The sequence below is a fragment of the Ctenocephalides felis genome, unplaced genomic scaffold (assembly GCF_003426905.1).
Source record: "Ctenocephalides felis isolate EL2017-DRISC unplaced genomic scaffold, ASM342690v1 CF-g0.4_SCAFFOLD_01886, whole genome shotgun sequence".
Classification (NCBI taxonomy): domain Eukaryota; kingdom Metazoa; phylum Arthropoda; class Insecta; order Siphonaptera; family Pulicidae; genus Ctenocephalides; species Ctenocephalides felis.
Genome location: NW_020538040.1, coordinates 44,834,382 through 44,856,887, shown reverse-complemented (window position 1 = coordinate 44,856,887; position 22,506 = coordinate 44,834,382). Strand labels below are relative to the sequence as shown.

Here is a 22,506-nt window from a genome sequence, read left to right as displayed (position 1 = left end):
CCATAGGAATAAATAAGCTATCTTTCATTCAAAATTATTCAATCAAGCACATGCCATTAAACATCTAGTTTTTATTTTGAATAATATTATATAACTATAACTTGTGTTGTGACATTTTTAGAGCAAATGCAGCAAAACGTTTTTTTTTTTTTTGAAAATGTTCCTATTTTTATGAAAAAATATAACCTAAACTTAGTTCTAAGAGCAATATACTTAACAAAGTATTTATTATAAAAATTATATTTCTATCGTATATAACGTAGAATTTTTTATTTGCTCATTTAACTTCTAGTTGCGATTGCTTTACAAAAACTGATATAAAAGATTTTTATTTTCTATCAATATTTGAAATTATTCTATTTGATTTGATTAACTCCAGTTTAGAGTTTACAATAGAAATAAATACAATAAAGTAGTACAATCAGCTTTCATTATCGTATGATTGATTTTTTTTCTAATATTAGGTCTCCTATAAAAATTGCATACACACACCCATATAAAATAATTTTAATTGTCAATAAAAATCATACAGAAAAATTTAAATATACTGGGTCAAAAAAGAACAAAAAGGCATGTGAAAATATTATGCTGTGAATATGTCAAATTTCAGAATTTATAGCAATATTATTTCTAAAATAAATTATTTCACTATCAAAAACCAAATACAAAAGTCTTGATGTTATTTGTACGAAAACAGTTTGTAATATAAGTACACTTGTACAGTAAAAGCATCTACAAAAATGTAGTTATATATAAAATTCATAATTATTTATTATAAATTTATAATTTATATTATAATATTGATATAATACTGGCATGTGCGACTTCGATTGTATAATTTTGTCGAAAAAAGGGTGATTTAATATATGATGTTGAGTTTCAAATGAAAAATATCACAAAATTTATATTTCTTCCACTCCTAATACTACTGACATACATGCATATATACATATATATATATATATATATATATATATATGTGTGTGTGTATATATATATAAAATTTTGGTAATGAGTAAAATACTTGATACTAACTTTGATAAAAAACTGGTAATGAGTAAAATACTTGATACTAACTTTGTCAGTTTAATTTTCTAATTTGCGTTAAGTTCGGTTAAGAAAAGTATATGAAAATACTTGAACGATTTAATATACAGAAATTGATAAATAAATCAAAAATTTAATTATTATGAATGAATTAACAAATCAAAATTATGATTACACCAAATCCAGCTATTCTACTATTAAATGTACTATATTAATATATTATGAGCTAACACTCTCAGAAATCATACCTCCGTGGGTTCGCTATTAATGATAATTTGAGCTGTTTCTAATATGCTTTTCCATTTCTCTTCCTCATTATTGTTATCTATTTTAGAAGGAACAGTGTTTGTTTGACTTTGTGTCTTTGGCGAAGGTTTAGGTAATGGCTCGTCATCTAAAATATCTTCATCGCTAAAACACGATTCTCGAAAATAATTATTTTTCTTTTTATTGTCTGCATTCGATACATTTGTAGGAGATTTGCTAGAACCATCTTTGATAGTTGATGATGTTTGATTTGATGACCCAGAGTCATTATTTATAGCGACAACTGTTTTGGCAGGATCATCCTTGACGACTGTTGTAGGACCTTTGAATGATTTTACGGAAGGCTTAATATCTTGCTTTACAGACCCTAATGACGGCGGACTATTCTTAACAATACTGTTCTTCGTGTCTATTTTCTTTGGTATATTTGTAGCTTTATTATTTTGTGCATTATTTGCAGTCTTTGGAATGCTGTTTGCTTTATTCAACAGGCCTTGTTGCAGTCTTTTTATGTTAGAAGTTGTACCATTTATAGATTTACTTTTATTTCTAAGATTTTCAGTCTGTTTTTGAGGTGCCGTTTTGGATTCCTCATTGTCTGTAATTAATGAATTTGTTGGTTGCTGTTGATTGTTCAAAATAAGTAAAAATTCATCACTTGTATTTTCGGCATTCACTACATTATTTGGAAATTCGTCAATATTTTGTTTCATTTCAGCAACAGTTTCCTCGATATTTTGTACGATATTTTCAACTTGATCAGTTTCATTAACATTTATATTATCTTTATCATTATTTTGAAATTCATCTATATTCTGTTTCATTTCAGCTACAGTGTCATCGATATTTTGCACTATTTGATCGACTGTTTGTGAAGAAGTTATTTTAGAAACTTGTTTATTTTCTTGTAGAATTAATTCTGGGACTACGTTTTCTTCAACTGATTTATTATGACCATTGTCATGCATGTTAGTATTTTTACTACTTGCAATAACTTGGGTCGAAGTATCGGCATCAGAATTTGACTTTTTTTCATTACTTCCGTCTCCTGGATTGAATTCAAATTTTATATCGCTAATTAATACAGTATTAGAATCCAATGTTTCAACAACTTTGTTATTTTTTGGAGAAGAATCCGCTAGATTTTGTTCTGTGGAATTTGATTGCATTACATTTTCGTTTATAGAAGGTTCGTAAATTTGACCAGGTTCTGCATCTAAATGCTCGATTGCTTCGCTGAATTCTTCGTCACTGTTTTGTTCTGTTCGATCAGTTTGGTTTTCGCTTTCTTCTTCTTCTTCTCCGGTTTCTTCTTCTCCATCGTCTGTATAACTTTCTTCTTCAGGATCATACTCTTCTTCACCTTCTTCCAGACTGCTAAAAATTTCAGAACCACTTTCATTTGACCACTCACTTCCTGAATATTCCGTGCTTTCATAGCTCCCTTCCGAGTTACGTTCACCCTCTGATACATAGCTTGCCATATCTGAGGTTATTTCATCTTTCATTTGCTTTATTATCTTTTGCGTATCTTCTACAATCTTTGAAAGATTTTGCTGTTTATTAGATAGAGGACTGGGAACTATGTCTCTATAACCTGATTCGGTATTTATTTGTAAATTTTCAACTGATTTTTCTTTGATTTTTTTATTTTCTTCATTTTTTGTATTAGCATTTTCATTTTCTTCTTCATAATCTTCTTCGGAGTCGGATCCACTATAAAGCTCCCCTTCCGAATCTTCAGAAGTGTTAGATACAATCACTTCGATAATTTTGATACTAGATCTAGAACTTTCTTTCTTTATTTCTTGGGGACTTTGCAAATTATCATTATCTTCGGGTTGAGCAATGTTCACTTCATTACTTTGATCATTATCTTCGGATTGCGTAATGTTCACTTGATTAATTTGCTGATTATCTAAGATTTCCGATTTATTCTGCGCCTTTTCGACAATATTGTCAATTTTAATTTCTGTTGTTAGTGGTGATTTGTCGATAGTATGATCAGGTTCTAGTTTTGAAATTGGACTAGGATTCGAATTCAATTGACTGCTATTATCTGATATTAATGGCTGATTAATATTACCCTTATAGACTTTAGTTTTAGGAATTGAAGATGTTCTCTTAATGGGAATTTTAGATTTTGATCTGAATGCTTTTTTTGGGAAGTTGCTTGAACTATTCGTAGCTTTGATTTGGTCAGTATTAGATGAGGTAACCATATTATTTTTTGATTCTGTTCCGGATGGTATAGCTTGAGATGTTTCTTTATTTAAACCTACATTTACATTCGTTTTTTCCAAAGTTGAATCAGCATTCAGCAATTTTGGTGTTTCCTCCACTTGTTCAATTGTATTTTGAATTTCTTGAATTTCATCTTTTATTATATTATCATCTTCAATTTTTTGGGTATCATCATTATTCTGAACAGTATTAATAGAGCTTTTATTCAAAACTACATTTTCTGATTGATTTTTGTTTCTAAGATTTTCATTATAATTTTCGTTCTCAGTTGTTAAGATAGGAGAAACAATTTGCTGAATTTCAGTATTTTCTATTGGGTGTCTATTATTAGAAATTAATTCCGTTTCAGTATTTTCTATTGGATGTTTATTATTAGAGGGTGGTTGTGATATTGCGGAGTTATTTTCTTTAGATTTACCTTTTTTCTTATTACGTTTCTTTGTGGTATTTATTATATTATTAGAAGTACTTGATGCTAATTTATCTGTAGATTGTGATTTTAATTGTACAGTAGAATTATCAGAAACAGCGCTCAAACCGTTGTCAGTTAGTAATGTTGAAGTACCAACTTCAACTAATTTATCATCATCATCATTTGTTTTTATTGGAATGCTATCCAAATTAATGTTACCCTTATTAACAAGATTTTGGTTATTACTTACATCAATTTCACTTTGAACGTCTGGATTGCTGCGTTTATTAACATCTAAGGTCATTTCTTTATCTAACTGAATTGGAACTTGAACTTGAGTCTTTTCTGAACCGTTAGACATCTTCTCTTGGAAAGGCTTATTTTCAATTTCAATTTCATTCTGAATAGAACTGCTAGTGTCTAAATTATTTGTATCAGTAACCATATTTTCTAAATTGCTATTATTAATTTCTAAGATTTTCTCTTCATTTTCTTGATTTTCAATTGAATCATTTAATTGTTCTTTAATTAAATTTTGATGTTTGTTGTCTTTATTTTCTTGTGTATTCAATAAATTTGTATCTTTTTGAGATATTTGCGACACGATATTTTCTTGTGGTTTTAAAACATTATCGGATTTGTAAGATTGGTTAGCTTCAATGGCGAACAGGGATGCCTGCAGATCATCAAGAATGTTTGGCAGAGTTTTTGTACTAGCATCTTCTTGATCAAATTTTTGTAAAATTTCGAAATTTCGTAACTCACCTTGTTCTGATGCATTATTTTGAGATTTTGCAACGCTTTCGGAGATTATGTTAGGTGCGTTACTCACCGCACGCGCCGAATCTATAGCGGCTTCCGAGGCGAGCATTTCCTTATCTGCATATTCACTGATGAAATCCTTTAGAGACTTTGAATCTGTTCAACATTAAATAAACCATACATATAATAAGAAGAATTAATAATTAATTATGATAAAGAGAAATAAAGTAATATTATAAAATTAATTTTGTAACCACAATACATAAACTGGTTTGGTAACTATAACTTACTTGATTCAACATTTTTCTGTATAGATGCTCGCCCCGGCTCTTCCGTTCTTTCATTGAAATTTCCCAATGCTAATTTATTCAACATATTTGCTTCATCAGTAGCCAAATTATTAACTATCATTGGGGGACTGTTAGCGCTATCGTTTTCGATACCAGCAGGTGGACCCCAGATCCTCATGAGAAATGGCTTCAACTGCGATTTATTTAGTTCCATAAGTGCTGCATCCATATCGCCATGATGAGCAGTTAATGAGGTGACTATATCTTCACGAGTGAAATTACCGCGCGACATTAGATCGGCGTACTAAAAAGTAATTACAATTTATAAAAAAAACATTAAAAACTATATAATAAAAAATAATTTGAGCTGCACTAAGCCATATAACACATATAGTTCCCTTCAAGAACAACTCTACCTTTTTTTGTCTTTGTTCAACGCATTCAGTTACAGCAGCCCACACATTTCCGCGGTGTAACCTCAGAGCTTCCTTCGCCTCATTTGCCGAAATGGTTCCAACTGTGTTTTCACGTCGCTCATGACCGTAATTTGTAGCCAAAGTTCTAACAGTATCAATCATGCTGCTCCAATTAGCTTTTAACCAAGCAACTGGATCAGATCCATCAGAACAATGAGCCAAGGCTGCTTGCAATTCTTCCGCTGTGTATTTATTCTGTTCGGCCTCCTATTGAAACCATAACTTAGTTCTCAGTAAAATATAATTACAGGCAAAAATCTAAGCCTGTTTTAAAGAAGTAACAGTTTTGAAGAACTAATAGTAAGTGTACATTTTATATGTATTTGTTTATCTTTTATGCTATCTGTATTTGTACTCCATTATTAAAATGTCTGTATTGTGATCGCAATAAAAATTATTGTTTCAAAGCAAAACAAATAAATCTTAGTCTTTGCTGATATTAATGTAACAAATACTGAAACTTCTAATAAATGTTGAAGTCATTAAAACTTTTGAGCTACTCCGTAACAGTATTTTTAAACTTACTCGTAACATCCGAACTAATTCCATCCCTTGCGATTTTATGACATCAGCTCGTCTTCTATTAATTAAGTCTTCCAATATACTATCTGGAGGTTGTGATTCAGCTCTAGTTCTTCTTGAACGGTCACTCTAACAAATATATTTTAAATGAGCAAATTTAAATTTTGTTTAAAATATTAATTTCATATTTTACTAACCCGTGAATATCCATCGGCATACGAATACTTTCTTTCCCTATACAGTTCAGGTTTTCTCAAATCAAGGATACTTCTATAATTCCTGGATGAATGATCTTGATATCTGGCGGCTATTGCTCTTTCTGCTATGGCCAAAATCTCATCATCGTATCGAGTAGGCGATAACTCTCTGGGAGGAGTATTTGGTAAACTCTGTAAAAATTACGCTTTAAAAGTATATAAGATATTCAACCAGAAATTGCATGAGATATCAGTACTCGTTAATAATAATTACATGCTTTTAAAAATTCGGGCGTAAAGAAATTAATTTACTAAGTATTTTGCATCAGTTAGATTACCTGTGTATCACTAGAAAAGGATTGCCTGCTTAACGATCTATGTAACGGAGAAGGAGCCTGACTAGATCTTCTAGACATGTGCATAGAATGAGATCTTCTTAAAGCTCTAGGAGTTCTAGAAGACCTATGTTCATCGTCATCTTTTTCTCTTGCAGCAGTGTGCGCTGGTAACTCATCATACGTCTAGAAACATGAATTTTATGTATATTTGCATTTTATGCATATTTTTTTAATAATACCTGTGTAGAAATACTTTGAGGAGGAGGGGAAGTTCCTGTACTTGTTGTTTTCTTGTAATCATTTCGTTGTATCATTATGGATTCTGTTTTGGAATCTAACTTATCGCTAGTAACTAAATCATTTACTATTTTATTAGATGTATTTGCAACTATTTCTCTTGGTGGTGATGTACCGCAGCTAGTAGATATTCGATCTGCTTTTTCAATATGAGTTTTGATGCGACTATTGTCATAAGCATCAGACAAACTATTTTGCACATGCTGCAATCTTGGAGATTCATCCTCGATCTTTTCTTCTTTAAAATCCCCTATAATTAATACCAAAATTTGCTTTTGTCTTATTTGTCAAAATGTTAATCGTGAAACGGTACTCTTCAGAACAATTGTGATTAAATAATATATACAAAAGAGAACTGTTAAAATTATGATATATAAAATCCCACCTTCTTACTTTTGTAACTATACAAGTGATGTAAAAAATACAATATTGTTTAGTTGTACTACACAAGTTTTATTTAAAATTAATATTAAAAAGTAACAAAAGTTTACATGCTCATAAATAAGTCAAATTATATTAAAATTATACAAATCAAATTTAAAATACAAAAGTGAATCACATATATTTAAAATGTATTATTTATAAGTAAGTTCCATTCTCAAAAATGATAAATATTGAAATATGACTTACAACTAATTACTATGTTCAAGAGTAGAAATAATTTGAGAAACTATTCACAAGATAAAGTATAATATTATTATTGTATTATTATGTATATTTTTTTAGATGAACTACAAGAATGCATGCACTTAAATAAATATGTCTGCGAAAAGGTTGATGAATTTGAACTTTTAATTCACTACTAAAAATGAGCTTAAGACTATATTTTATAATTTTAAATAATTAATTCGAAATAATGAATGAACAAATTAAATACTTCAATGTGATGTTTAATATAATTTTTACTCTCTTGCAATATACGTTAGTCGTAGTATTGTATATATACATGAATTTAAGTATGCGCAAAATAAAATCTATACATCAAATATACAATGCACAAGTAAATTTAAGCTGAAAGACATTAATTTATAAATTACGTTCTCTTTTCGTAAAAAATGTTCTGAATTTCAAACCGTTCCACAACTAACGTTCGAAAAACTTTTACGATACATTTGCAAATATCACTCAATTTCGTTTATTAGTAACAGTTCTTTATCACTACTGAACTATCACAACTTCACTTAGTGCCGGGCCAGAAAGATATTTTTCTGTTCCTACCTTTCTTCTTGCCATCGCTGCTATCTTCGCCAGCGCTCGTGATCTTCATCTGCTTTCCGAAATTTTCAGATAGGTCGTCTGGTTTCTTCTGCTTCGGATTTCCCGATGGAGTTTTGCAGCATACGCCACATATTGTTACACCTGCTTCATTAACAAATGTACAGTGCTCACATTCCCAATCGTGATCTGGTGGCGAAGGAGGCGGGCCTAGAGGTGTCATATCGTCTTCGACTTTTTGACTCACGGACTCGTTATCACTGGCCGAACTGACTACTTTTCGAGTTTGAGTATTATTTTTTCGCTGTGATTTTGCTGCATCACTGGCGACTGAAGCTTTCCGTCGGGTTTGACGGATGTCTTCCGAATCATGTTTTCTGGCATTTCTCGATCGTAATGATTCTCTTTCAAGAATTTCGTCATCGATGTCGTCTTCGAAGCTGCTTTGCGTCGTACTATTGCCGCGCGGTCTTCGTCTGGTGATAAAAAACAATAATAAAATACAGCATACTAATTGATATTTTTAACTTCCCGAAGGAGAAGTATGTGTGTGTGTGTGTGTGTGTATGTGAACAGATTTTTTGCAGTAAATCGACGTTTTCTCAAAAACGGCTGGAACGATTTCAAAAATTTAAAAGCCATTCGATGTATCTCGATGAGGACTATTATTTGTCAGTTTTATGCGACGATCGGCCAAGCCGTTTCTTTATAAATCGCAGAAAAGTGAAAAAAATTTCGTCTACGTTTTAGCCCGCAATTCTGAATCGATTTTGAAAATTCAAAAACCGTTCGAAAGATATTGATTGGGAATCGTGCTGATTAGTTTTTGGTACAGATCGGCCGGGCCGTTTTCTTGTAATAAAGTTTAAAAAAAAAAACACGATTTTTATGATTATTTTTTTGGCGGTAAATACCATAGTCTTCTAGATCATACTGAAATATTACGGCCCTACAACAACTCGTTTAGCTTTAAAAATTCGTCAAAGTTTGTAAAAATTAGTATGGTCTTCTTGACTTTTGTCAAAATTAGAACTTTCATCGACTTTTGCGCAAAAACGCCTGAACCGATTTCAAAAATTTAAAAACCATTTGATGTATCTCGATGAGGATTGTCGTTTCTCAGTTTTGTGCGACGATCGGCCAAGTCGTTTCTTTGTAATTTGACAAAAAGTGTTAAACTTTTCGTCCACATTTAAGCTCATTCTACCGAATCGATTTTAAAAAATCAAAAATTGTTCGAAAGATATTAGTTTTGAATGATACTGATTAGTTTCAGGTGAAAATCTACCGAGCCGTTTTCTTGTAATTGTAACTGTTGAAACAAAAATTGAAGCCGATTTTTATGGAACTTTTTTTGGCGATATATATCAATGTCTTATACAACTTATTGAAATATTACACCCTTATTAAAATGTAATTTTAAAAATTCACCAAATTTTAAGAAAATGAGTAGTTTTTTTGACGTTTGTTAAAATTAAAAATAGACGACTTACTTGGTATGACGATAGAGTTCTTGGTTTTATTGAACATACTGAGCCATTAAAGTTCTATGGAAACTGGTTCAATTATAATAATTGTTGATTTTTGAAAATTTACTTTTAGAAAATACTCCGAGTCAAAGTGTTCGTTCGTGTTCAATTATGTGTAATAAATCCACTCGGAATACTTTTAATCATTCATAAATTATTTTATTTTTTATTGATTAAGTCGATTATTCACACATATCGGGAAGTTCATGTAACTTGCCTCAAGGCTAAATACCGAACCAACTAGTTTCTACTTAATCAGATTACAAATTAACACTCTAAAGCTATATAGAATAATTTGTGCTAATTAGAATAATTGAAAAAATAAGATCCTTAAATTAATTAAAGAGATAAAAAATATATGTAAAAGAGAGCAAAATTAAAAACATAACGCATTTATATGAGTTATAATAAATTCAAATCCTTTAAAACAGTAAAGGACTAATTTTACTGCTCATTCAGAATCATTCCTAATGTTAACATATTGTACTTATGTTATGATATCACAATTCTAAATAAGCTAACCGAGAACTAAAACTCTCCCTCCTGTGCCTAGAACCGCGATAGGAAAGACGTTCATCCTGTTCATCATCTGATTCTTCATCGTCCGCCAAAACCATGCCTCCTGGCCCAACGTTGGTGCGTCCTGCACGTCTACTGGTGCGTGATACGTGCGATTTACGGGATTTTAGACTTAATGTTGGGGAAACTGGGCGTGAACTAGAACGTCGACGGGGTAATGTACCTTAAAAAAGAAGAAAGTGATAGATTAAAATAACATAATATGAAATATATTTGTTGAGATGAATATCTCATAAACTCATTATTGAAAAGTTTAATATTTTATCATAACAAGTAACATAAAAGGACTTTTAAAAGCAGCAGTTTCATAAATGAGTAACTATAAAGTTAGGAATTCTGAATGAATATGAAAATGTTGACTATTTTGACAATAGTAACATTTATTATCTATCAATAGTAACATTTATTGTCTATCTTACCATTATTTGGCATGCCAGGCATCATTCCCATTGGATAACCTGGGTACATAGGTTGTCCCCAAGGACCCATCCACATTGGAGCATGCGGATATTCCATTGGATGGTAACCTTGAGGCATCATATTCAAACTTAAGTTACTTCCGCTTAACTGTTGCGGTTGCTGTGGCCACATGCCGTGTTGACAGCCCATACAATTTAATTGGGCTAAAGATTGGGCCTGATTTAGAAAAGACAAAATGAATAATTGTAAAGTAAATAAACGAAAATATTTAGGGATAATTATTAATGGAAAGGAAACATTTAGGGATAATTATTAATCATATTTAAAAAATAATAATAATATTTTTTACTTATGCTCAACTTATTGCTAAAAATGTATTTATTGGTTAATAAGACAATAAATTATAAATCTCTAAAGCAGAATGATTTAATCCACTTTCATATATTATATCAATTTTGGTAAACTACTTAATATAAATGTATTTTTTGTAAAAACGGGCAGAAAGCATTCAAACCTCAATTACTTTATAATTCGATTTCCAAATATATATATATATATATATATATATATATATATATATATACTAGCAAACCCGACGAACTCCGTTTTGCCACCAGATGGTTTCGTGAGAAACATGAAGAAATTTTTGTTTGTTTTATATTTGAAAAGGAAAAATTTGATTTTATTACACAACAGTAATTTATTTCGATTACAAAAATGAAGTGTTTTTTAGTTGAACTTCTCTAAGTAAATTATAGTGAATCCGCAAATTATCCGTTTCATTGAAGTGCTTTTTGGTAAACCACATTTTTTGTTTTTTGGTCTGACGTTAACACAAACAAAGCGGATGGCTTTCCAACTCGTGAACAGGCAACGTATAACTGCCCATGTAAGAAACAATTTTTTTCTAAATAATCTATTTGAAATTTATCCCGTAAACACTAAGCGATTGGCCTTGCGACTTGTTATTGCGAACGCAAGGCGAACTGGAAATTGCAATCGTTTGAAGTCAAACAGAAGACCAGTCGGAATCATTGGTATGTCACCAAATCGTCAGCAATTTTTGATTGAATGGTGAAATTCAGTGCGTGTACATCATTATTCTTTGCGGCAAGAATTGCTCGTTGACTTAACCAAGCATAATTCTGATAACTCTCACTAATGTCATTACTCGAATTTTTAATTACGGTGCGTGAATTTCCAGCAATTTGTATTAAGGCACGATGCCATGCAACACTAATTTTCTTAGCTATAAACGTTGCGGAGCCCGAGACCTTTCCGACGAATGCAAAATTGTCTAAATCGGTTCGTGCGTTCTGGAGTTATTTCGTCAGGAAGGAAAACCCGACTTATTTATATATATATATATATATATATATATATATATATATATATAATTTGGAAATATGAACAAACAACACTCTTTTTGCACTAATTTATTAAATAATAATTTTCACAAACGTTTCGAGACTAGGTTTGTCTCATCATCAGTGTGCTATAATTAAAAAATTTTTTTATTATGGTATTAAAAGAACAACGTGCAGTGAACGACGTGTAATGAAAAACACAACATGCTAATTTAGATTTCCATATTTTAAAAATTTTTTAATTATAACACACTGATGATGAGACAAACCTAGTCTCGAAACGTTTGTGAAAATTATTATTTAATAAATTAGTGCAAAAAGAGTGTTGTTTGTTCATATTTCCAAATTAATATCTATTATCCACTCAGAATACATTTGTAATATATATATATATATATATATATATATATACGAGGTGTGTTCAAAAATTTTTAAATTTCGCGGGTCTGGAGTGTCTGATTGTCAAAATTTTTTTTTATTGTGTTGGTATACATGCCCCTAAAGTATGATGAAATTTTCAGCTATATTCACTGTTTACTTTGTCTGTGGTAGTCGCTAAGGTTCGACGTGTTTTTCTGAGCTCGGCGATTTTTACAATGGAAGAATTGAAAAGTCAAAGAATTTGTATTAAATTTTGCGTAAAAAATGAAATAAAGTGTAACAAAGTGTGTGAAATGTTACAAAAAGCCTATGGTGAGTCTGCTATGAAAAAAACAAGTGTTTACGAGTGGTATAAGCGTTTCCAAGATGGCCGCGAAGACGTTGAAGATGACGAACGCTCCGGTCGACCCAGCACGTCAACAAACGATGAAAATGTGAAAGAAGTGGAAAAAATGGTTATGAATGATCGCCGAATCACAATTAGAGAAGTTGCTGATGAAGTTGGCATATCAATTGGCTCATGTCATAACATTTTTTCAAATGTTTTGGGCATGAAACGAGTGGCAGCAAAATTCATTCCAAAACTGCTAAATTTTGACCAAAAAAGCAATCGCATGAACATCGCTCAAGAGCTGTTAAATGACGTCAACAACGATCCAAGTTTGCTTGAAAGGGTCATAACTGGTGATGAAACATGGGTGTACGGTTATGATGTCGAAACCAAAGCCCAATCGTCCCAATGGAAGAGCCCAGGTGAGCCAAGACCGAAAAAAGCACGTCAAGTTCGATCGAATGTCAAGGTTTTGCTTACTGTTTTCTTTGATTATAACGGCATAGTGCATCAAGAGTTCTTACCACAAGGTCGTACGGTTAATAAGGAGTATTACCTTGAAGTGATGCGACGTTTGCGTGAAGCAATCCGAAAAAAACGCTCCGATTTATGGAAAAACAATTCATGGCTGTTGCACCACGATAACGCACCTGCTCACTCGTCGTTGCTTGTTCGTAATTTTTTGGCCAAAAACAATACCGTAGTAATGCCCCAACCTCCATATTCACCAGATATGGCTCCGTGTGACTTTTTCCTATTCCCAAAGTTGAAGAGACCCATGAAAGGACGGCGATTTTCCTCGATTGAAGAAATAAAGGCCGAATCGCTGAGAGTGCTCAAGGACATATCAAAAAGTGAATATCAAGGGTGCTTCGAAAATTGGAAAAAACGCTGGCATAAGTGTATTATATCTGGGGGGGACTACTTTGAAGGGGACCACATTCATGTAGACGAATAAATAAATATTTTTTTGAAAAAACGAAAATTCCGGATACTTTTTGAACAGACCTCGTATATATATATGTAGATATATATATACACACACACATATATATATATGTATATATATATATATGTGTGTGTGTCTGTGTGTGTGTTTGTTTGTGTGCCATTAGTGAGCTAAAAACGATTGAATTATTTTAATTGTCTTCTATATTTAGAGTATTATATTACTTGTTGCATTTGTGTAAATCCAGAATGAACATGTGGCATTCCGGGTGAAGCCATTCCAGCACGATGCAAATCGAGCACAGAGGCACTCATTCCTCGAATGGATCCAGTTCTGGATCTTGCGCCACTTTGGCTTAACGGCGGCGAAACGTTGCCTCTACTTGTAGGCTAGATTATAAAAAACAGCAGATTTTTATTATAAAATTGTAGCAAAGTTAATACAATTAATACCTAATAACTAATGAATAAACTTCAAATAGCTACAAAAATTATACAAAAGGTTTTAAGTAAATTTACACATGCAGTAAACTAATTACAGATATCATGGCAATTCGAACCTAATACTACTAACAGACTACTTGACCAAAATAGCAACTAACATTTTCTAAGTAACAAAAATGCTTTACAATAACAGTTAAATCAATGTCATTCGCCAAAATTGTACTTAATAATTGAACTACGACACACACTCTAATATTATTCTTATAGAGGGAGTCCCGTAACGCCGGACGGCACCAAAGACCGGACACTCTATTTAACACGTATTATTTAAGCGAGTATAAATCTTTTTATTTCCTAGTCAAAGAATGAAAAGCTTATGAATGCACCAGCTGAGAGAATCGGTGTGGCCCAGCCAAAAGGGTGGATGAATAGTGACTGTTTTTTGCAATATCTAAGAATATTCGTTAAAGACACATATGCAGACTTTCCAGAGCGTGGAGATGGCTACATATGTGATCAATGCAGGTTATTTTGCAATGTCCGGTACTAGGTGCCACTGTCTAAAATCATATTTTTTGAGAGCAAAGTTTGATGGATAGTATTAATTATTTTTTAGCAAAGATTGCGGTTTTGTTAATTTAGTTTGATTTCTAACTTTGTTACCTAACATAAATCATAATTTAATAAACATTTCGTAAAATATTTTTTGATTTATTTATAAATAACTTTAGGCAGTGCTGGATTTACAGTAGGGGCAGTCGGGGCTACTGCCCAGGGCGGCAAATTTTCGGGGGCGGCAAAATTTGAATAATGAGAAAAAATTCTATACCATATAATTAACTCATTTTTTTAATAACACTTTTTATTCAAGAAATATAATTAACAAAACATTATACAAATGTAATGCAAAATTTGGTAATTTGGCAATTTGGCTAATATAAAGATTCGTAATTGAGTTGAAAGTTTAAGAAAAATATGTTCTTCATATCTCGAGCTCTCTTAAGATGACGAATTTGTGCACTTCCAAGCTTAGAGCGACGAAAAAAATTAAAATAGTGACGCATGGCATTATGCCTGTTACTGAAACTTTCCGTACTGAAAATTACATTTTATAAAAAACTTTAAAATTTTTTGAAAAATGATAAAAATTGAATTTAAAAAACCTATTTCGAAATTTTTTGAAAATTATTAACTCTTATTTATTAAATTTAGTAAAATTAAATTTTATTTGAATGATTCGATTCCTATTGATAGTGAGACGATTAGTTATTGACCAAGGCAGGTCCAACTGTTTCGAAAATACGGAGCCAAAATATTAATTCAGTTTTTAAAATTCATTAAATTTTACACGTATAGACAAAATGGAGAACTGATTAATTTTGTGGAAGGCAGGTGTAGCGGTTTCAGTGATCCAATAAAAAAAATTGAAAAAGAAACACTTGGCGGTTAAAAGTAATCATTATTCGTTAATTCAGTTTTTGAGAAACGAAACCTTCAATATCATTCAGAAATAATTTACATGAATGAAGAACTGCTTAAATTTGTAGGAAGCAGGTCTAGCGGTTTTGGTGATACAATAAAAAAATTGAAAGAGAAACATTTAGCGGTCAAAAATGATCATTAGACGTATGAATTTTGTTTACATTTCTATGGGTTCTGTAACATTCTTACACGTTATTCTACGAGGCGGCGCTTGCGCGCTTCTTTATTTTGTCTCTACTCAGCTAATAGACCAAGAGCCAGTGAACCTTTTGAATAACGGTGTTCTTGTAAGGCTAAAAATTTTTGTACAGGTGATTCTTAACGTGCTAAGTACGGAAACGACGGTCTGGCAGGTTTTAGCCCTGCACATCATGGTCGTCCAGGCGTTTGAAAGTGTAAAAAACACCCGAAAACTAAACTTGTTCCTGTAAGGTTCAAATTTTTATACAATGTAATTTACTCATTGAGAAGTTCGAAAATCAATCTGCCAGACCATTTCGACCTGCAAAAGTACCTGCCAGACGAGCCGGAAAGTGAGCAAAAAATGCCCCAAAATAAACTTTGTCCTGTAAAGCTGAAATTTACATATGTGTTTATCTAAGCAATTCTAAAAAGGTCTGTGCAATTGCCAGACCATTCTGGCTAGCATAAGCCCTTGCCAGACGAGGGCAAAAATGCTATGGCGGGAGGCGAGTAATAGGCGTTGCGTGAAAACTTATAGCATATATTCAAACTATATTATGAGAAATTACAAATTATGGTCAAAATAAATTTAATTAGTCACAATAAAATATATATTATCATGAATTAATCATCATTATCAGATATATCGCTAATTAATACTTCATCGTCATAAGATTCGGCATTGCTGACTTATCGTCTATAAAAAAAAAATTAAATATATTAATAATATAATAAATATAAAATATTACAAATTTAAAAATTTTAACATTACCGCCTATGTGTTGATCAGCTCTGTTTGCATCCTCCTCAGCAATACGAGAAGGATGTTGTGATATTATTTCAAAATTTGAAGAAGGAACGGTATCTCCCACAAACTAATTGAAATCAAATATTTTTTCAATCAATATCCAGCCAGTATTTTGAGATTTAAGAATTGTTGGTACTTTTAAATGACTATTTGAAAACTATATCTACTCGTGCAGCATGTGCTGCCGCTAAAATAGACATTATTTTTTCGAAATATTACCGAATGTTTTTGGTATATTTTTTATTGAATGCAGTAAATAAAGTCGATCGAAAACAACAGCATTATACCAAATTGTTTCGTTATCAGTTATATTTGCTTGTAAGACTTCAATCATTGCTGTTCTCGCGGTTTTATAGATAGTTCCATCTGCGTGGCAAAGTGACATTAAAACTAGTTGGTATTCGTATTTTGCCTTGAGGCAAGTTACATGAACTTCCCGACTTAATCAATAAAAAATAAATTAATTTATGAGTGATTAAGAGTATTACGAGTGGATTTATTACACATAATTGAAAACGAACGAACACGTTAACTCGGAGTATTTTCTAAAATCAAATTTTCACAAATCAATAATTTTTATAATTGAACCAGTATTCGTAGGACTTTAATGGTTCAGTATGTTCATTAAGACCATGTACTCTATCGTTATACCAAGTAAATCGTCTAATTTTAATTTTAACAAATGTAAAAATAAAAATTCACAAAGTACTCATACTCATTTTTTCAATCTTTGATGAATTTTTAAAATTAAACTACTTGTCGTAATGCGGTAATATTTCATTAAGTTCTATAAGACCATGATATATATATCCCCAAAAAAAGTTCCATAAAAATCGGCTTAAATTTTGTTTTCAACAGTTAATTACAAGAAAACGGCTCGGTAGATTTTCATCTAAAACTAATCAATATCATTCCCAACTAATATCTTTCGAACAGTTTTTGATTTTTTAAAATCGATTCGGTAGTATGAGCTTAAATGTGGATGAAAAGTTTAACACATTTTTTCAAATTACAAAGAAACGGCAGATCGTAGCACAAAACTGACAAACGATAGTTCTCATCGATGTACATCAAATGGCTTTTGAATTTTTGAAATCGGTTCCGGCGTTTTTGAGCAAACGTCGATAAAAGGTCTAATTTTGACAAATGCCAAAAAAGCGATATTAATTTTTGTAAATTTTGATGAATTTTTAAATCGGTCCAGTCGTTTTTTAGAAAACGTCGATTTACTTACGGAAAAAAATCTGTTCACTTTTTCCAAATTTGGTCTCATTCGATTCAGAATGGCTTGAAACGTCGAGAAAATATAAAATTAACCAATGGGATTTTTTGATGAAAACAAACTTCTTCAGGAAGCTAACAATTGTAATGAGATATGATAAGGTTTTTTGAAGATCAATATTATATTGGATTTATCGCGCCAACAGGCGACCAACCAAATCACGTTGGACACGAATTTCGTGAATTTTATTATTAGCTTTAATAGGTTTCTTTTTTTTCTGAAAATGTGTGAAATTTTTTCTTTAAATCTGTTACCCTCCGTTGAACATTCAGAAATAAATGTTTCTTTCCAACTTTCACCTATTTTCAGAAAATTCAATTGATACTCAATAGAAGCCTGAATTGAAGTATTAATTAGCGATATATCTGATAATGATGATTAATTCATGATAATATATATTTTATTGTGACTAATTAAATTTATTTTGACCATAATTTGTAATTTCTCATAATATAGTTTGAATATATGCTATAAGTTTTCACGCAACGCCTATTACTCGCCTCCCGCCATAGCATTTTTGCCCTCGTCTGGCAAGGGCTTATGCTAGCCAGAATGGTCTGGCAATTGCACAGACCTTTTTAGAATTGCTTAGATAAACACATATGTAAATTTCAGCTTTACAGGACAAAGTTTATTTTGGGGCATTTTTTGCTCACTTTCCGGCTCGTCTGGCAGGTACTTTTGCAGGTCGAAATGGTCTGGCAGATTGATTTTCGAACTTCTCATTGAGTAAATTACATCGTATAAAAATTTGAACCTTACAGGAACAAGTTTAATTTTCGGGTGTTTTTTACACTTTCAAGCGCCTGGACGACCATGATGTGCAGGGCTAAAACCTGCCAGACCGTCGTTTCCGTACTTAGCACGTTAAGAATCACCTGTACAAAATTTTTTAGCCTTACAGGAACACCGTTATTCAAAAGGTTCACTGGCTCTCAGTCTATAAAGCAGAGCGATCACTTTAATTTTTTTTTTAATTTTCAAGTATCAGCAATTTGCCTTAAGGCACACGTCAAGCACCACTATTTATAGTATGTAATGAGTAATACATTTTCTGCAGTCGAATAGTTATTTTAATTTAAGAAAAATGATATATAAAAAATATTTTAAGGAAAAATTCAGGGATAGGGCGGCATTTTTGTCATTGCCCCAGGGCGCCAAATTTCTAAATCCGGCCCTGACTTTAGGTGTCTGCCACTTGGGGACTTCCCCCTACTCTTATTTTTCAACTTATAACATCGTATTATACAACACAATATTTGTAATACCGTGTAAAACAGAAATAAGAGTTTGTGAAATAATTGAAGCCCGAAAAAGTTTTTAGACTCCAAAACATCAAAATTATGTAATTTTAATCCTATACATACGTGCATCATATTTTTTTGATCTAATCCAGAAACGCTTCCGGATCTCATCCGGTTCGCACCTAATGAATCCCAATCATTGAAATTTTCATTCGGAGCAATCTACAGACAGAAATAGGTCAAATGTTAGCATAGCTAAGATCTAAAGACTTAAAATCCAGTTTCTGACCCAACTGCTTTTATAATTAGAGGTTAAAATTAGATCAAAGACCGATTTAAATTTTTTACTTTACAAAAATAGCTTTAACTAATAGGTACGCATGAGCGGCTCGACTATAAATAAAACATGTATAATTATGTATCCTATTTTAGAAAAAGCACACTTGCAACTAATTAAATAGAAATCAAACCGTAAACATCTAACTTTTCAAAATTTTAAATTTTGAAATGACATAAATCCAATTATAGAAATCTTTTTGAACGATTTTTTTTAACAGAGTCATATATAAAATGCTTATTATTTACCGGTGCTTCACTTGGTCTAGAAGCTGTACTCTCTCTTCTAGATGGAGTAAGATTTCTCATGGCTTCCTGGTGCTGCCTATAACGTTCTTGTAATGAACTGAGCCTAGAATCTAATGTCGCGCCTGGAGCTTGCTTAGGCGGCTCTGGTGGTTGTCTCAAATTTGTAGCTTTAGGAAAAACAAATTCCAAATAAAATACTGTCTTATGAACTACTTCTAAGATTAATCATTTTAATTATAATTTATTTTAATTTTACTATTAAGTACTCAGCATAATTTACGTTGTCAATTAATATTATCAAACATACAGTGCTGTCTATCACTAGGAGTCGCCGGCAATGGTCTAGGAGTGCTGCTTATCATTCTTTTCAGTGAACCCATACGATCCAATATTGTTGTTGAATTTTGTTGCGATGAAACCTATAATAATTTTACAAATTATCGCTAAATACAAAAAATCAAATATTATTCATATGTAAATACTACTTATAAAAACACTTAAAGTTAGTTTCATAAAGCTCTATAATTTTTTCAGATAAAATACTAATAAAGATTTAATTCGAGTAAGAGTTGTTATAACTAACAAGGAGAACCTCAGGTTTACTCTTCTGATATTTCGATGAAACTTCGCATGGTCATAGAGTTTATAGTCAAACCGAACACCTTAAAATATTATAGGCCTATGAGAAGTGATTTAATTATAAAAACTAATTAATGCAAAAAATAAACCGCGCGCAATAATCCTTGTAAATATAAATAATCTGTTATAAAATAAATATAAAGAAAATTGAAACTAATTATTATTAATATACATACCTAATTTTAATCCTTTGAAACATTGAAAATAATTATTTAAATAAATTTAGTAAATTTGACATGAGATTATTAGATTATCATTATATTTATTATCATAAACGAAATAATGTTGTTAAATAATTATTATACTACACTATTATACTTTGTTCATAAAAAGATTTTAAACTTTTAAATATTTTGTTAACGTATACAATTGTAATATTCATTCAAAGATCACATGTACCATCGCAATGTCGTAGGAAACCATTATAGGGCAAAAAATTAAGGAATTAAGGGCAAAAAATATGAATATGTGCTTTATCAAATACAGAAGTGAAAACTGAAAATATGACAAAATCTGTACAATTTTTCAAGTATCTCCAACGTACATGCTTTATGGTTTTTGTATATTATAAATATAATAGAGTAAAGTGTATTATAGTGTACTATTTTTGTATATGTTTATGTTTTTGTTTATGATATATTAAGATGTGAATTCATAGGAATGAAGTTATGTGTATAAATCGATAAATAAAAAGTAGAAGATATTTAATATCATCCGAATATATTATAAGCATAAACATATTTATACATTTATCTTATATGTTACTTTAAATTTACAGGGGCATTTAAATAATATTATAAATTGCAAACATAAATCGATTTGTGCACAAATCGCCTTAATAAAGCTGCTATATGTACAATATCGCATACAAAGTAAATTTTAAGCAGGTACAAAGGACATATTGAAATATTTCTAATTGTAAGTGATATTTCACTGCACATTTTTTTAAACATTCTAACGGAGTCTAGCTAATGCAGCAGTGGCGTACCTGGTCTTTTCTGCCGAGCAGCGGACTAGAAGGGGCATGCCTTGACAAGGAACTACCGGGACGCTTATTTCTTCTTGGAGGCGGTACAGGAGCAGCAGCCGATTCACCTTTTGGCGGCAACGGTGGTCGAAACACTGTCTCCGTTGGCTGCAAATAATTCAAATGATCGTTTTATCAAAACCATCTTCAATAAAGTCTTCCAAATCGCTTCATAAGCCATAAATAAATTAATAGACAGTAAATTGTCTGATATACCGAGTCGTTAGATTCTAATCTAAGATTTTATATATTTTGTTGTGAGACAATCATTTTAGGTTTAAACATATCATGTTCATATAATTATATTTTTAAATTTCATTAAATGCATATTTATAAATATTATCAATATTTTATTTATTCAAAATTGCGATGTAAAATTTCTAAAATTAATTATTGAATTTAAACATGTTATTCAATCATGTAAATATTCTAGATTCGGTTTGATAGAAATGTTAACGATTTTAATAAAAAATTAGAATTAAATTGAAACTGATATAAGGAATTAAATATTTTTGTCTATTGAAAAACAAAGTATGCAATTATATTAAACAATATAAGAAAAGCTGCCATAACTATATGTATAGCAGCAATTTTAAATTTGTAGGATAAAACTTCAACGCTTCTAAAAATAACATGAGTATATGTTCAAATTGAAATATAATTAGAACGCAGCTGCCGTGTTTATAGATTTGATGTCTTAATGAGTTGCTAACGAGAATTTTATTATACGGAAACACAATTTATAGCATAATTTGGACATTGCTAGTAATCAAATCAGTTCATTACTCAAAATTAATTTTATTTCTTGAACTCGAGTAGCCGACCTATTTAGATTGCAGCATATATAGAATAAATATATCCTAAAATTAGAATAGCAAAATAGAAGCTGTGGGCTTATTTATAAAATATATAATAGATTGAAGCTCAGCAAATGAAATGCTGTATAACTAATCAAGTCGTGAATTTAAATATAATAAATACCACACACTATATGTCATATATCATAACAAATGCCAAAAATTCTGACTCAAACAAATTCGATGAAATTAGCTTCGAATGAATGTTAAACAAATCATGTAACATGTGTTTTCAAAACTTATAGAAAAACTGATATTAGTACAGCATATATATTAAAATCTCAGTTTAGATTACATAGACAAAAATTCAGCTGAATCCACAAAATCTCTAAT

The 22,506-nt window shown here is 31.1% G+C and overlaps 1 protein-coding gene across 2 annotated transcripts in view; it reads right to left on the bottom strand.

Annotated features, from left to right (window-relative positions):
• Positions 1 to 22,506, bottom strand: part of LOC113378641 — a 39,035-nt gene that overhangs the window by 11,594 nt on the left and 4,935 nt on the right. Inside the window, exons 5-19 of one of the 2 annotated variants that reach the window (XM_026619198.1) lie at positions 21,278 to 21,424; positions 19,958 to 20,069; positions 19,651 to 19,817; positions 19,189 to 19,287; positions 13,848 to 14,012; positions 10,595 to 10,811; positions 10,119 to 10,338; positions 8,071 to 8,543; positions 6,795 to 7,102; positions 6,556 to 6,738; positions 6,218 to 6,409; positions 6,024 to 6,149; positions 5,439 to 5,705; positions 5,023 to 5,326; positions 1,296 to 4,888 (exon numbers count right to left, since the gene is read on the bottom strand). In XM_026619198.1, coding sequence (XP_026474983.1) covers positions 1,296 to 4,888; positions 5,023 to 5,326; positions 5,439 to 5,705; positions 6,024 to 6,149; positions 6,218 to 6,409; positions 6,556 to 6,738; positions 6,795 to 7,102; positions 8,071 to 8,543; positions 10,119 to 10,338; positions 10,595 to 10,811; positions 13,848 to 14,012; positions 19,189 to 19,287; positions 19,651 to 19,817; positions 19,958 to 20,069; positions 21,278 to 21,424 — 6,573 coding nt within the window. The remainder of the gene's footprint in view (positions 1 to 1,295; positions 4,889 to 5,022; positions 5,327 to 5,438; positions 5,706 to 6,023; positions 6,150 to 6,217; positions 6,410 to 6,555; positions 6,739 to 6,794; positions 7,103 to 8,070; positions 8,544 to 10,118; positions 10,339 to 10,594; positions 10,812 to 13,847; positions 14,013 to 19,188; positions 19,288 to 19,650; positions 19,818 to 19,957; positions 20,070 to 21,277; positions 21,425 to 22,506) is intronic. The other variant, XM_026619199.1, reaches the window with a different exon arrangement.